Below are 17746 nucleotides of genomic sequence, written 5' to 3' on the forward strand. Positions count from 1 at the left end.
GATCAGATTCAGGTTACTCTTCTTAAGCTTCCTTCTTTCTCTTAGATCCTACAAAACATCAAAATGAGACTATCATATCATGTATTAAGAATTTATGAATAGGAACTTAATAAAATAATGGAGTTAGATAGTGGATGTACCTAAAGTAGAGTCATATGACTTGACTTTACTATCTCTGCGATCTTTCAGGTAGTTAGGGCAGCTTCACATTCAATGTTCTTTCAATTGGCAATAGAAACATATGGACTTCTCAGGAATAGCACATGGGACTATCTCAGAATTAGCCTTTCTCTTTACCATATGGTCAAACGGTTTGACCTTGGCCGATCCCTTTCCATTGGGAAGAGAAACCTTTTCTAGACTACTAATGTTGCCATTATGAATGTCCATAGAAATTTGAGAGACGTATCCTTCAAACACATTTACTTGATTTGTGCTCTTAAGCATTTCTGCTTTAGCATCAATCAACATATATGTCAGATCGATTAGGGTCACGTTGTCGTCCCTCATATAATAGTCCTTAATGAACTGACCATATGACTCAGGAAGCGAACGCAAAACCATGTCAATGGCCAACTCCTTCAGGAAAATGACACCCAACATCTCAAATCTATCAATGTGTGATTTCATTTTCAAAATATGTGCGCATACACCCAACATCTCAAATCTACCAATAGGGCTTGAGTGACTTAGTATTTTTCAACTTGAAGAAAACGTGGCTCAGGGAGAATTACTGAAGGAGGTGGAGGAAGAGTTGGAGAAGCGTGATTTCCAGTTCCAACATTTTTTTGAAGAAGGGAACATTCTTTCACCTTGATCAACATGTGGAAGATCATCTTCAGAAGAAAAAACATTTCCATAAAGACAAGGAAGACCATTGTTGTCTGAACTCGACATCTATAAAGGTAGAAAAGAGAATTCAATTAGTTGATCTTGATCCTTAATTATTAACCCAAAATTCAAATTAAGGCTAGGATCCAACTAAATAATTCACAATTCAGAAGAGGGATGTCGTAATCCAATTGCAAATTATTTAAACGTAGGTAAACGACGATTTACCAATTTCACCTTGAAAAATAAAATTTGAACGAATTATGTTTTAAATGAAATTCCTATATCTTTGGAGATTCATTGAAGTATTCAGTGACATGTAAAATCCAGATTACGCCCTTTCCATTTGTGACTAGGATATCGATGATCACAAATAAGGTGTGAATAACCATGCAAATTAGCTTTGTACCCTCGATGTCGTTTGTTATCTAATTAATATGTCAGTTAACCACACACGCTCTATTAATCAATAGTAATTCACGAGCCACCCATTGCCAACAATATTAGTCACATATAAGTGTGTCGGTTAACCACGAACGCTCCACTAACGACCAATAAGGTGCAATGTGCAATTTCATGGATTAACATCAATATCACATTTTTCCCAAAGTAACTAAGAATTGGATTTTAGAAAATAGTTTAGTTACTTTTATCATTATACTTTTAATGAAGTTATGTCCTATCAAACCCATTCAGCTAACGACCCTCCGCCAATCAAAAGAGCAGTGGGTAAGAGTGGATACCCAATGGAGGTCATTTTATAGGTCGCTTCCTTAAACTCCCCTTATAGATCGGCTTCGTGAACGAGGCGTACTAGCGGTTTGAATGACTTAGTTTTATACATATAATATATATTAAACCTTTAACAATATATATAGTATAAGGTGTATTTTAAAACATTTTAAAATATTATGGGTTTAATCTTTTAATAAAGGGAAAATGACTTAGGAGGGTAATCATCTTAATCGCTTTGTTTACATTTAGGTAATTTCTTTATTTTTGTACACATTTAACCATTTAACTTTCTATATCTGTTCACATATTGGCAATGTCACCGGCTATAGCAGGTGACAATGCTAATATATGAACAAATTAACAAGTTAAATAGTTAAATGTGTACGAAAAAAGAAAATTGTCTAAATGTGAACAAAACGAAAAGTTAATTACCTTGATAAGTCAATTTTTTCACTTTTAATAGTGATTTTATTTTTTATATTTGTTTGTATTATTTTTTTTTCAAACGTTATATTTAAAATATCCATATTTTCCAAAATATTAATTAAATATTGACCAAATTTAAACTATACTTTTTAATTAATAAATATATTGAAACGTTATTAAAAGTGAAAAAATGACTTATCATTTGAAAAAAGTAAAGTTTAAAATTGGTCAATATTTAATTAATATTTAGGAAAATATGGATATTTTAAATATAACATTTGAAAAAACTAATACAAACAAATATGAAAAATAAAATCGTTATTAAAAGTGAAAAATGACTTATCGGGGTAAGTAACTTTTTGTTTTGTTCACATTTAGGCAATTTTCTATTTTCGTACACATTTAACTATTTAACTTGTTAATTTGTTCACATATTAGCATTGTCACCTGCTATAGCCGGTGACATTGCCAATATGTAAACACATATAACAAGTTAAATGGTCAAATGTGTACAAAAATAAAGAAGTTACCTAAATGTGAACAAAGCGATAAAGATAATTACCCTCGTAAGTCATTTTCCCTTTAATAAATTAAACTTTTAATTTAATTAAATTTGAACATTTTATGGATTTATTAATTATCTTTTAATTAATCACTTAATTAAATAATTAATAACATCCATAAGGATGTATTTTAAACTTTTTAAAATACTAGGGTTTTAAATTTAAAAAATTAAAAACATTTTAATTTAAATTTAAAAGAAACTGATTTAATAATTATCCAATAATTAAACATTTAATTATATTATTAAATCAAATAAGGATTATCTATTAAATTAAACAAACTAATTTTAACCTAATCCTTATCCCATGGATTTCAAAAAATTGGGTAGGGATATTTCAAAATCTATAATTATCTGATTAAACTATTAACAAGATAATTACTAAAAATAACAACCTACTAAAAAACCCTTGATTTTCAAAATCTATTGCTTGAAGTGGAAGGCAAGGCTTTCAACCTTGCCTAATATTTGAAAACCCTAGGGTTAAGAAACCCTAGATTTCGACTCCCAGGTAGCCAAAGGAAAGGATTTGAAAACCCTTTGCAATTTTCAAAAAAACACTAGGGTCATAAACCTTAATTTGTGAAAATCATATGGCTTCGGGTTTAATTGTCATAAACCCTAATGTTGTCCAGTTCAATATATTTTATCAAATCTAATTGAAAACAAAAAACCACATGCTCTGATACCACTAATGGGGTTTATATATAGCAAACAATCATATGTGTGCATGCAACCCTAATTTTGAGGATCTATGTTTTCACTATTAAACATACAAGCATTGAACACAAAAAAGTATAAACCCAAGGAGGCTAGTATAATTTTTGAAATTAACAGAAAACTAAGGTTAGGATACATACCTTGATTGTTATATTGTAATAACAATCAAATCCTTAAAGATCTTGAACTTTGAGAGCAAGTGTCACACCTCTAATGGCTCGTAAGTACACCAAGCAAGAAGATGATTATGAGAGAGAGGAGAAAGGAGGTAATTGCTCAAAATTTCGGCTCTTCTAAGATTTCTTGAAGTATGGCCGAAATCCATAAGGGGTTGTGTCCTTTATATAGTTGTTGGTTGCTTAGAGCCAAAGCAAGGGTTAAGATAAGGAAACCCTAATCCCTTTGCTTAAGGCCTAAGCAACTCATGAATCGTCATCCTTAAGGCCTTGAATGAAATTTCTAGGGCCTTCCTTAGAGAATTTCGTCCATCCCTTCTAGAATGGTCCAAGAGCCCAATTTCATAACTATTAATAAATTGCAAAACAGCCCATGTACTTTTAATTAATTCCATTAATACCAAAATTAATTCCAAATTAATTTCTGATTAAATATCAAATAAAATATGATTTCTAATTTATATATAATTTCCATAATATATTAACAAATCATTTATTTCAATTTATTAATCAAATTAATAAATTCTTCCTCTTCTTTGATTAATCATCCTGTCAAATTGCTAGTGTCAAGGCAACTCAAAAGGACTGTGCTATTATCAATTCATGTTCATACCAATTATAGTTATGGGATTAGACACCTAATCCAACACAACCCTGGTCAACTAAAAAAGTCAAAGTCAAGGTCAACAGTTCATGTTGACCCAACACGTCGTGTTCTTCCAACATCCAGATAATCGGGAAATCCCTAGCCAACAAGCCGTGTTGGCTTGCAAACACGTCGTGTTTTCTCGAGATTCAACAACTTAACCAATTAAGCACTTAATCCTTACATATATAGCCTCAAAACATAGATCTGACCTCCTTGAGCTGGGTTACTACGTAAAGTTACCAACTTTATGTCTGTATATCACTAATGAAGCTCTTAAGCTAAAAAGGGACTTAATAGGGGGACTTGAAGCATGCATGACACCATTCTTCACATAAAGCTTTCACCTTTATGCTCAAGGATACCAAAACAACCCAGGTCTAAAAGAACAAGCCCTTAAACAATCCCACTCATCCATAGATCAAAAAAGGAGACCAAAATCGTAATAAAAACCCATAAGTGAAGATCTAATCAACAACAAAGCAAGGTATAAACTTGCTACCTTAAGGAGACTTCAACAGTTGGTGAGATTTTGGATCTATGGCCTTCCTTCCAAGCTAGGCACCTTAAAACTCCAAAACTCCTTCAAATAAGCACAAAAATCCACTTAAAACTTCAAGAACACCACAAGAAAGCTCAATACTTGATTTAGGGTTTTAGGTAACAAAGGAGGCTGGTAAGGAAGCCTGTCAAGGGAACTTAAGCCTTTTAAATAGGGTGCAACACCCTAAAAATTAGGGGTTCCTTCCTAGCTGCCAACACGTTGTGTTGGGACACCACAACATGTCATGTTGACTCATTAAACTCGGTCATTGTCCTTAACTAGACACATTGTGTTGGCTCCTCCAACACGTCGTGTTCTAATCCCCAAAATGGGATTCATTCATTACAATTGCTCCTCAAGATTCCGGGTGTTACATATACACAACATATAAATGCATATCTTCTGATTTAGTAGTTTTTTTTCGCTCGAGAAAATATTATTTCCATAAATAATAATTTCTCAATCAAATACAAGTGTTAATAGTATTTAATAGTAATTAAATTCTAATAAATAATCAATAAGTTATAATTTTCTATAACATGCGACCCTATAGGATGATATGTCATTAGCAAATATCATTCTACAACTATTGTTAGGCATATGTATTTTCCATTGCCGGTACAAGATGGGTAGCCTTTTTTTGGGGTTCGAGATAAAATGTATTATTGGTAACTATACTTTACGATAGACTTTGCAATACATGTATTATTGGTAACACAGGAATACATAGCTAAGTAACTTAAGTTATCTTACAAAATAGACTTTGATATACATTTTATTTAAATATTATATTTTTAGTTTCCGACGTAGAGGAAAATACATAGCTAACTAACACAATCTTTGCATGTAATACACATCCAAAGTCGAGATTAGAACTTGTAAATAATTAAAGCCAAGAACAAAACCCACCTACTAACTAAGCATATCTTTAGCTACCCATTTTGTCTTTCAAGATGTTTCATCATCCTAAGCAATCGAAAATTGTTATTGATCATTTTCATCATCAACCCAATAAATAAACTCACACCGAGGTCATTGTGAAATTAAGAGACAATTGTTTCGGGCTGATGAGAAGAAGGAAAAGTGAAAAACAACATATCATTGTTGGATAGGCATAAATGTTCCTTCTTGTGTGATTGTGGGTCATTTAAGTCCTTATAATAGCTACACTTCCAACTTTGACATGTGTTGGATTTAATTGAAGAATGTCCACCACCATCGATTGTCATTTACATGACTTTACATAGTTTATATAGAGAATTTGAACATACTGTTAGGTTCGCAATACGTATGTCAGGTTCACAGTACATATGTTAGTACCTATGTCACGTTCCTTTTTAAGTTTTTTTTAAACAAAGACACTATTAATTTTGCAGAATAAAAACATGATTTTTCAGGATTTATATTGTTTAGTTTGCAGTATGTAACAACAGTCTATAGTACCCTATCTGCAGACTTATGTTCCATACTGCATACTCACATGAAATTAGGAAAAATTCTCCATTTTTGACAAATGACATGAGTTCGCAGTATAAAATCGAATCCCCAGTACGATCATCGATTCTGTAGAAGCCTTTCTGTGGATTAGTTGTTTAGTTTTGGAAACACCTACATTTTTGCTTGTTTTGTTGAAATTGAGTGTGCAAGTTAGTTTTGCCAAAATCTCTAACATATACGTTACATGGACTTGAATAATAATTAGTTCTAGGGGAAGCTAGGATATGAATTTGTGATATTTTCCAAATTTAATTTCTCTAAGGCTAAGTTCAAACCATTTTTAGGGTTCGATTCCTTTCCATGTTTTTGACCTCAAATATGTTCAAATTCTTGATCTAAATAACAAGAAGGTCTTTGAGTTGGGGTGAGAATTATTTGATCGGAATCGGAAAACCCAAAATCAATTTCAGACAAAACTATATTCAAATTCTGTTTTTGGTTTGTTTTGAAACCAAACCGAATTGTGTATTTGGTTTTTGGTTCAAGTTTCGGTCTCATGAAGTTTAGACCAAACCGAACTGATACAAGTGAATTTCATAAATTAATTAATTAAAAACTATATTATATATTTTATATATTAAATAAAATTATTAATTATAAACTAAAAATCATTTTAGTTCATTTAAATAATTTAATCACTTTTCATAGTTCAATTTCAATCTCTTACTAAACTTAAATGATTTAATCATTATTTACGGTTCAATCCCTTATGTAATTCCGATCGTCAATGTTTTATAATTTTATTTGGAACTTGGAGTTGAACTTTATGTTTCTAACGAGTATTACTAGTACCATTTTATTATTTTATATATGAAACTTTAGATCTTTATTTTTGCAACCTAAGGTTCTTATGTTAAAAAACATTACAATTTATGTTTGGAAAATTGCAATTAATTTTTTTTTTTAATTGATACTTTGATTTTCTTGGTTTTCAAACCGAATTAGAATTAAGTTTTCGGTTTAGTTTAGAGAATTTGAATTTGATTTGGTTCAGTTTAAGAATAGCACCAAAAAAATTAAAGTGAAGAAACTTAGAGAAAACCGAACCTATTCCAACCCTACTTCCGAGTCCTAAAGTTGGTAAGCTTCGAAATCTTGAATCCTTAAAGCTTAAGAATTTTCTTGCGTGACAAATACGGAACGATATTGGAAACTAATAGATAGTATTTTCATAATATCAGGATAGTTTCCTTATTTATCTTAATAAACCGTTTCCATATTTATGCATTGGAGAAGGTCAAGGATTCTACTGTGTAACTCTATATATTTGCCCATGGAAATTTTATTCTAAACAGACTTCTGATTCAAAATCACCCGGATTTCCTTTTGGTGACTGATGAACGATTAGAGAGAGTGTACAAAACCCTAGAAAAAGTTGAAGGAGATGGAAAGATCGAGCCCGAAACACAGGGATAAGGATTCAAGCAAAGACTACGAGCATCGAAGCAGCAAACACACCGATGACCACCATCACTCCAAAAACGATAAACACAGAGACGCCAATGGAGATGATCGGCGGGAACCTGAGAAATCTGATGACGGTGAAGATCGGATGAAGCGTGAGAGATCATACAATAGAGAATTGAGAGAGAAATCGGTGGATAACAGATGGCGCCACAACCACAAGAGGAAAGATAGAGGTGTCGAGAGTGATGACGATGATAAACGAACAGATGGGTCTTCTACAGATGATATTAAGAATGTAGGCATCTCTCTCGATGCCTTATCAAAGGCCAAAGCAACATTACTGAAGCGAAAGGAGCTTGCAGAGAAGATGAAGAAGATCCCCATGTTAAACAAGGGTGCTGACTCAGCAAGAGATGGCCTGAAACCTCCATCTAGTTCACGAATACCACCTCCCCCGCCACAATCTGCGACTGCTGGTGGGCTGCCGCAACTTGCAGAACTTACTGCCCCGCTTATAAGCATGTTTCCAGGACAGCTGGCGCCAAAGGTGACTGTTCAATCTGAGCCTTCAAAGGCTCTTGTTCTTCGTTTGGATGCCTTCAATAGGGATGTAGATGAAAATGGCAATGTCGTAAATAAACAAAAGGTAAACAACCTGAACACCATTAAGGTTAACATTAACAAACAGAAAAAAGATGCATTCCAGGACTTAGAAGTGGACCCTCATAAAAACCCTCACTTTGATTGGCGAATGGGAATTGATAAAACCAAGCTTTTAAGGCCTAAAAGGACGTCCTTTCAGTTCGTGGAGGAAGGAAAATGGGCTAAAGAGGCAGAAATCATCAAGTTGAAGAGTAAATTTGGTGAATTACAATCGAGAGAGTTGAAAGCAAAACAGGCTCATCTTATTCCTGATGTTGAGTGGTGGGATGTGTCAGTTCTTGATATACTAAAGAACGAGAAGATTACTTCATACATGGAACACCCCCGCCCAATCGAGCCGCCATTTAAAGAGGCCCCACCGCCACCTCAGCCGCTGAAACTCACCAAAAAAGAACGCAAAAAATTCCGCACCCAAAGACGTCTCGCTATCCAAAAAACCAGGCAAGAAATGATCCAACAAGGGCTTCTGGAACCCCCAAAACCCAAAATCAAAATGAGCAATCTAATGAAAGTCCTCGGGTCAGAAGCCACCCAACACCCAACCCGCCTCGAAATGGAAATCAGAAGCGCAGCCGCCGAACGCGAACAAGCTCATATTGACCGGAATATCGCCCGGAAGTTAACTCCAGCGGAAAGACGCAACAAGAAAAAACGAAAAACTTTTCAATGACAATAATACCCTCGAGATGATTGTTTATGTGTACAAAGTAGAATCCTTGACCTTCTCCAATACTTAAATATGGAAAATACTATCTAATAGCAACTTGAGCATGATTTCTTATATCCTAGAGACTAAGATTTCTTATTCTTTGTCTCATGATTCCATAAGTTTAATCCGTATATAGTTAGAGTGTAACATATATGCTAATTTTAGTAACACTACAATATGATATATAGACACATTTAGCACTACATAAATACAAATATCATTATTTTAGCATAAGTTTAAAGTTTAAACTATTCAAATTTGACCAAGTCAAAATTAAAGATTTTTTTCAAGTGAAGTGCCTCAAAGTATCATCATAACATGGTGAACTTAAAAAATCGTTTAGTTTGAAACCAAAAACACCTATGGTAATTAAAATGGGGAACATTGGTCAGAAAAGAAAGACAGATTAAAAAAAAAATAAAAAAATAAAAAAAAATAAAAACACGAGTATCCTTTATGTACACAATAACTCCAAAGCTCATGCCCAAACTTATCTATCCTCGCTAAAGATCATTACTCATAAAAGACCTATATATCTTCTATTAAATAGTTGCCACATCAAATGAGTTTTGAAATCATACTTTTATTTGCTTATTTTTGTTACCTCTCTACTCAACTCATGCACTTTACATTTACGATGTTCCGTATTTTCTTTCATTGTCTTTCATTGAAATTTTTCTCTCAATAAACATACACAACTTTGGTCCTTATAAAAAGTTCAATGAACCACATTTAATTGGTTTCTTTGTTAGATATCAATGATAAAGAAGCAGCTTAGGGACCCTTTTTTGTAAGAATTTTTAAACACAATGTTATTACAGATAAATACATTCTAATTATGCGACATCAGAAAACGTATTTCATATTCCTGTCTCTGTCCCATCACCATTATGTGTTCAATTCCACATAGAATCCAGTGTGTCATTACCCCCACTTGATCGACCACATGTGACCCTATACAAAATTCAAACGTTTTGTTCACTAGTAATCTAGTGTGTCATAATATCCGTTTTCTTTGTTATTATTACGAAACATATACCTATATTTTAAATACCCGTATTTTAAATGTTGTTAAAGATTAATCATATTTACTAAAAAAGTCTACCATCTCTAATACAAGTTTGGGAAGGTTTTGTGGTTATAGTTAGGAAAGTTAGGAAAAACCATTTCAAAAATAGGGTTTTGTGACATTATATTATCCCAATCAATTGAAAGAAAGGGTGATTTTTTTTAGTAAATTATGACCCTCACGTCCTGCATCGGGTGTTTTTGTTGGATAGGTGTCCTGCATCACTATTGAAATTTAATTTACTCTAAATGGCATAACAAAAGAAACAAAAAATAGGAAAAAGCAATATGATACTACATTTGAAAAGGACTCTATATTGCTAGCATTCATAAACTCATACAAAACGTAATTGTCATATCATAAAATTTAAACGATGAAAATTCACAAAATCTAAAGTTTAGTCATTAAATTTAGGGTAAATTATATCAATCGTCCCTCGTGCATATACCAGTAAGCGTGTTTAGTCCTTATTTTTAAAAATTAACTCGGACAGTTCCTCGTTTGGTTAAAGTTACACACCTCATCCCTCCAGACAAACAAAAAAAGACGATTTTGCCCTTAATAATTTCTTTTTTAATTTTTATTTATTATATTTAAATTATATATATATCTATATATATATATATGCACCGACCCACCATTCCCCTTCCCTTTCCCTAGTTTCCTTCCCTTTGTCTCATTCACTCTCGACAAACACCTAAGCAGCTCCTCCTCCTCTTCTTTTTTCTGGCGAGACCAACCACATCTACTCTTTCTCTTACTTTCTTTTCTGAGTGTCAGGGAATAACATCAAAATCCCATGAATTAGTCACTTAATAGGTTCGATTTTCCGGTGAAGTAACTAGGCTACCATCGCAACCCACTGAGCTCTATTTGTGATGCAATGAACGAATGAGGAGGGTGTGGAGATTGAGACAGGAGAAGAATGGTTTGAGGAAATCTAAGGTTTTGTCATCGATGGCAGACCTGAAGCCACCGAGGAGGCCATCTGTCTACACCTCAATCCCTCGTTGGAGTCGTCACAGCCGTCAGAAACCTGTAGCTCCTTCGGCACCACCACATATCAGTGTGAGCACCAACTCCTTTAGCACCACCACCTGTCACCACAAACACATTCCCCTTCCCTTTCCCCAATAACCATCGAAGCTAACAATTTTAATCTTTCATGAGTTCACGAAATCTCACAGCAATCGAAATCTGGTCCAAGATGAATCCATCGAAATAAAATCAAACTGAACCTGAAACTCAAAATCAAAATCTAAACCTTCATCACTTTCAATTTTTGGATTTGAGAAGGACGAAAAAGGAGTGAACTGTTATTTTCATCAAGTTTGTCTCTTCATCCTATTTCTCTCTCTGTATCGTGCTACATCTCCATCTCACTTGCCATCTATCTCGCATCAGACACATGTGTATGTGTGTTTTCTGTTCCTATGTTATCTCCGATCAGTAACAATAGTGTGAGGGTTTGGAAGTGAAGGAGGTAGATAAGCTGGGGGAACTAAGAGTATGTGTTGAAGAAGAGAGAGAGAGAGAGAGAGAGAGAGAGAGAGAGAGAGAGAGAGAGAGAGAGAGAGAGAGAAGAGACATCGAAGGTGGTTGTGGACTTGTGGTATTTTGCAACGTAACTGAGAGAGAGATAAAGATTAGAGAGAGTTGTTTTTTTAAGTTATAAATAATACTACCTCCGTCCCAAATTAATTGTCCACATTTGACTTTTTCAGTCTTTATTCTTCAACTTTGACCTTAAATATTTTTATTTTTGATAGATAATACTTGATGCAAAATATATGAATAAATTGTATTTTAATTGTTACAAGTTTCATAAAATAATATACAACACAAATAAAAATATTTAAGGTTAAAGTTGAAGAAAAAAGACTTCAAAAGTCAAAAGTGGACAATTAATTTGGGACGGAGGGAGTATTAGATTAATTAAAAAATAAATATCCAAGGGCATTTTAGTCATTTCAAATGGGGCTTGGACTACATTTGCAACAAAAACACGTTTAAGGGACGAAACGTGCAAGTTTTAAGCAAACGAGGGACGGTCCGAGTTAATTTTTGAAAATATGAACTAAACATGCTTTCTGGCATGTGCACGAGAGACTATTGGTGTAATTTACCCTTAAATTTAAAAAACCTTATAGTTGGTTTCAAAACTTTGGATGTTCGGTTCTTATTACTCACTTCGTCAATTTTTATCCGTTAAGTTAAGTCGTTTTCGTCATTTCACTACCATATAGATCATTTGTGAGGTTTTGCATTATTTAAAAAATAAAATAGAATATAATGTAAGTATTTAATATAAAATGCTCCTTTTTCTTTCTCTCTCTCTCTCTCATGTATAAAGTTATAGGTATTTGTTTAGTGTTAGAGGGTGTTTGACATTGCTTTTAAAATAGCTTTTTAACTTTTAACTTTTTTAAAAAACTAAAAAAAAGGACAATTGTTGTTTGGATAATAAAAAAATTCTTTTGAAATGACTTTTTGTAAGAGGAAAAAAAGGGGTTTCAAAAAGTCATATTTTGTGACTTTTTGGGGCTTTACATATAAAAGTTAGACCACAAGTCATTTTATTAATCCAAACATATTTTAAAGACTAAATTGCAAAAATTGTCCCTGTAGTTTGCGGATTTCTTTGGGTAAGGTCCATAAAAAAGTTTATTAGCTAAAAAAGTTCTTATTTGGTGGTTTATCTGTGGTTTTGGTCCCTATTTCTTTAACTTTAACATTTTGATGTTAACTTTTTTAAAATGACAATTTTACCGTCAGAGACCATTTTTGTCGTTATCTCCTTTTACCAAATTACAATGACCATTTCTGCAACTCTTGTTTTTAAATCTATTGAATTATTATATATTAATTCTTCTTTCTTTTTAATTTTATTGAACAATTATACATTAATTCCTTTTTTAATTTTAATTTTATTGGGTTAATTTTTTTTATCTGATTATTATATATCAGTTAATTTTTATTTTTAATATATAATATTTATATATTAATAAATATTAGATTAGTATATTACTAATTTCTTTTAACTGTTTTTTTTTTAAAATTTATTGGGTTATTTAAAAAAAGCTATTAGATTTTTTTATTGGATTATTACATTTGATTTATTATATTCTATATATAATAAATAATATTTTAGTGGATCGTTAATTTATTTTATGTATAATATTAATTCTTTTTAATTTATTGGTTCTACCATAAAGTCTTCGGAATACGCAAAAGCACCACATCTCACTGTCGAAAATTGTCGAAACCACTGCCTGTCACCTTCATCGGAGGTCCGACGGAAAACACTACCAACATGTTTCACCCCAACACCGCTATCCAGTAGCCACCTGCGACAACCTCTTCACAATCCGTCAGAATCATTTATATTTGCCACCAAGCCGATTGTTTTCCAAAAAAAAATTATGGATGTTACTAAATTTTCTGGATAGCTTTCCAATAAACGATCGGCTTGGTGGCAAATATAAAGGATTCTGACTGATTGTGAAGAGGTTGTCACAGGTGGCTACTAGATAGCGGCGTGGGGTGAAACATGTTGGTAGTGTTTCCGTCGGACCTCTGATGAAGGTGATTAGCGGTGATCTCGACGATTGTCGACAGTGAGATGTGGTGCTTTTGCGTACTCCGAAGACTTTATGGTAGAACAAATAATTTAAAAAGAACTAATATTATACATTTAAAATAAATTAACGATCCACTAAAATATTATTTATTATATATAGAATATAATAAATTAAATGTAATAATCCAATAAAAATTCTAATAATTTTTTTTAAATAATCCAATAAAAAAATTTTAAAAAATAGTTGAAAGAAATTAGTTATATAATAATGTAAGATTTATTAATATATAAATATTATATATTAAAAATAAAATTAATTTACATATAATAATCAGATAAAAAAATTAATCCAATAAAATTAAAATTAAAAAAAAGAATTAATGTATAATTGTTCAATAAAATTAAAAAGAAAGAAGAATTAATTTATAATAATTCAATAGATTTAAAAACAAGAATTACAGAAATGGTCCTTGTAATTTGGTAAAAATAGATAACTGCAAAAATGGTCCCTAAGGATAAAATTGTAATTTTAAAAAAGTTAACAGCCAAATATTAAAGTTAACGAAATAGGAATCAAAACCATAATTAAACCATCAAATAAGGATCTTTTTTGCTAATAAACATTTTTGTGGATATTACCCCAAAAAAAAAAAAAAAAAAAAAACCACATGACCATTTTTACAATTTTGTCGGATATTACACAAAAAGTAACACAAAGAAAACGGAAACAAATAAATAAATAACAAAGACCATTTCGTTTTTGAGTTGAAAATCAGAGTCAAAGTAAACCCAGTCCACCAATAAAATTATACAAAAAATAATAAAGTTTATGTTCCTTTTTGTTTCATATTTATTTTTAGAGAGGTAGATATTTTAATTTATTTTTGTTTTGAAGGACCATTTCAATGCTAAATCTGCACTTATAATGATGATTTTATTCAAATCCTTATCCTTTTTATATGGAAATGATGATTCTGCGCAATTTTTTTCTCCACTTGCACGATCATGCTTTACATTTGACTTTTAGGAGAAAAACAGGACCAACATTCCAATCCTCTTTATAATCATCACCGTATCTACAAACGAATCAAACATAAACATAGAACCGTCGGAAATCACCATGGCCACCACCCTAACAACACCACTTTTAATATTATTTATCTTTTTCATATTCAATTCCATTCCAATCCCATCATCCTCTTGTCCTCTTCATCAAAAACAAGCACTTCTCCACTTCAAATCCACCCTCGACGCCATCCACGATTCCGAATCCAGTTCTTTTCTACCCGTAGAACTAAACTCATGGAAACCCAATTCCGATTGTTGCACATGGGATCGGCTTAAATGCAGCAAAGCCAGAGCTGTTACCGAGCTTCACTTATATAGCATCGTCCCTGAATCTAACAATCCAGTCCCGGTGTTCTCCAACATCCTTACTCCTCTTTTCCATATTCGATCACTGAAACTACTCGATATTGCAATGAATTCACTCCTAGGAGAGATTCCCAGAGATGGGTTTAGAAACCTCACAGAATTGGTTCATCTTGACATGATGTTGAACAACTTCAACGGCTCCATTCCCAGCCAGCTTTTACAGTTACCGAAGCTGCAATACTTAGACTTGAGCGTCAATCCACTACTTCGGACACTGGGACCCGAAGTGGGTTCTTTTCGAAGTTTGACTACACTAAGGTTAAGTTTTAATAACTTCCAGGGTCCGATTCCTCCTCAAGTTTTTGAACTCGATTCTCTTCGAATTCTTGATCTATCTAACAATCTCTTCCAGGGTGTTTTAAGCCCTGAAGTTGGTAAACTTCGAAATCTTGAAAGGTTGTACCTAGATAGAAATATTCTTTCCGGAATCATCCCTAAAGAGATTGGAAATCTAACCAAGTTAACAGAATTGTACCTTACAGACAATCACTTCTCAGGTGAAATCCCAGCTTCAGTTATAAACTTGAAGGAGATGGTATTACTAGATTTGTCTAATAATTCCTTCTCATCACAAATTCCATCCGCCATTGGAAGGCTACCCAACATGACAACACTTGACTTGAGCAAGAACGAGTTGACAGGTCCAATCCCATCATCATTACAAAACGTGAGCAAGTTAGAAACCCTTCGGCTCCAACACAACAAGTTAGCCGGAGATATACCAACTTGGTTATTCAACATCAAATCATTAAGGGGATTGTTCATCGGTGGAAATGGAAATAGCTTGACATGGAATAACAACACAAACATTGTTCCAAGATGTAGCCTACAACAGATCTCTATGACTTCGTGTAAACTTTCTGGCCAAATTCCTAAATGGATTTCATCACAGAAAGAGTTGACTTTTCTTGATTTGAGCATGAATCAACTGGAGGGAAAATTCCCATTTTGGCTTGCTGAGATGGACATGGAAGGGATAGTCCTCTCAGATAACAAGCTCACAGGATCAATCCCGCCTCGCCTGTTTGAATCTTTAGGGTTAAAGCTTCTTGCCTTGTCTCGGAATAATTTTTCCGGGGAGTTGCCTGAGAACATAGGAAACGCTAGCACGCTCTCAATGCTTTTGTTGTCAGGAAATAATTTTTCCGGCAACATTCCAAGGTCCGTGTCGAATAGGCTACAGGTTCTCGATTTGTCAAGAAATAGATTTTCTGGCGATAATTTCTTTGTTCTTGGAGATAAACCTCTTCCATATATAGACTTGTCCTACAACGAATTTTTTGGTAAGATCCCTATGACTTTTTCTTCAGAAACACGAGTTCTTTCTTTAGGTGGGAATAAGTTTTCCGGCGACTTGCCTTCGAATTTGAGTAACTTGGTAAGCCTCGAAAGTCTTGATCTTCATGGCAATGATATAACTGGAAATTTTCAAGATGTTCTCCCTCAAATCCCAACGCTTCAAGTGTTAAACCTAAGAGACAATTCCCTTAAAGGATTTATCCCGAGAACAATCTCCAACCTCACTTCTCTTCGGATTCTTGATCTCTCAGGGAACAACCTAACCGGAAGTATTCCACAGGAAATTGGAAACCTTACAAGAATGATCGAAACTCCCCACACAAAGTATGTTCCTTTCGACATATGGCCTAGATACATGTTCATCTATGATGATTTTCTTGACAAGATCGAGTTTCAGGACTTGGTAGTGAACTGGAAGAACTCCTTTCAAGGTCTATCGAGTCACAGCATTGGTATTTACTCGTTCATGGACTTATCAGACAACAGATTTTCTGGAGAAATTCCAGCATCCTTAGGCAATCTCGAAAGTTTAAAAGTGTTAAACATTTCTTACAACAACATCTCGGGGCTCATTCCAGTGTCTTTCGGAAATTTGAAGGACGTGGAGAGCTTAGATTTGTCGCACAACAAAATCTCTGGTTCAATTCCTCAATCATTAGTGAAGTTGGATCAACTTGCAATACTGGATGTGAGCAACAACAGGCTAACAGGTAAGATTCCAACAGGTTGGCAAATGAACACGATGAACGAGGTAAAGTTTTTTGCAAACAATAGTGGATTATGCGGCATGCAGATTATGATCAAATGCCCCGAGGATATCCCACCGACACCAAAAAAAGAGACTGAGGAGGAAGACGAGAAACTATCGTGGATGTTGTGGGAGGGAACATGGTTTGGTTTTCCGGTTGGGTTCTTCTCATCAATCTTGATCATGGGCTACTTACTGAACTTTTTACTACTCTTCAAATTTTGGTAAGGATGTCTTCAATAACGTGTTAGCTTTTCAATGTTTTGTCAAATTATAGAATCTAATATGGTCGTATTTTGTTTGTGAATTTCGAAAAATTTGGAGAAACTGGTTTGTAAATTTTAGGAGCTATTTCGCTGATTGAGTCAGGTCTGACTGAGCCACAGGCTGGAAGATCTGACTAAGTCCGTTCTGATTGAAACCATGTTGTTTGATTATGCATCTGATTGACTATGCTGAATAATGAAAATGACCATATTACCCTTCTTATTTTGTGTTGAATAAAATCTATCTTTTTGATAAATCATTTCAAATCCAAATATAAAATGCATATAATTCATACTTTTACAACATTATCAAGTTACAATTTCTAGTTTATATTGCAATAAATAAATATTATAATTTTTTTTATTACTATCAACGATAATATATCATTATCTGTGTAAACTAAAGAAAAACAACCATGATTCACAACATGTTA

At 33.3% G+C, this 17746-nt stretch overlaps 1 protein-coding gene and 1 pseudogene across 1 annotated transcript; both read left to right on the forward strand.

Moving 5' to 3' along the window:
* The first annotated feature begins 7572 nt into the window (after positions 1–7572).
* On the forward strand, positions 7573–8944 carry LOC145059943 (protein RDM16 pseudogene; annotated as a pseudogene).
* A 5617-nt stretch (positions 8945–14561) lies between these two features.
* On the forward strand, positions 14562–17533 carry LOC145059269 (uncharacterized). The gene has a single exon (XM_079007126.1). It carries the CDS (start codon positions 14686–14688, stop codon positions 17272–17274), a length of 2589 nt encoding a protein of 862 aa, XP_078863252.1. The 5' UTR covers positions 14562–14685; the 3' UTR covers positions 17275–17533.
* Positions 17534–17746: the final 213 nt, after the last annotated feature.

The sequence above is a fragment of the Lactuca serriola genome, chromosome 6 (genome assembly GCF_051521515.1).
Source record: "Lactuca serriola cultivar US96UC23 chromosome 6, Lser_US96UC23_V15, whole genome shotgun sequence".
Lineage (NCBI taxonomy): Eukaryota > Viridiplantae > Streptophyta > Magnoliopsida > Asterales > Asteraceae > Lactuca > Lactuca serriola.

Bases quoted from the DNA above. Each gene is read 5' to 3' on its own strand.
- LOC145059269 (XM_079007126.1), top strand. From the start codon at position 14,686: ATGGCCACCACCCTAACAACACCACTTTTAATATTATTTATCTTTTTC.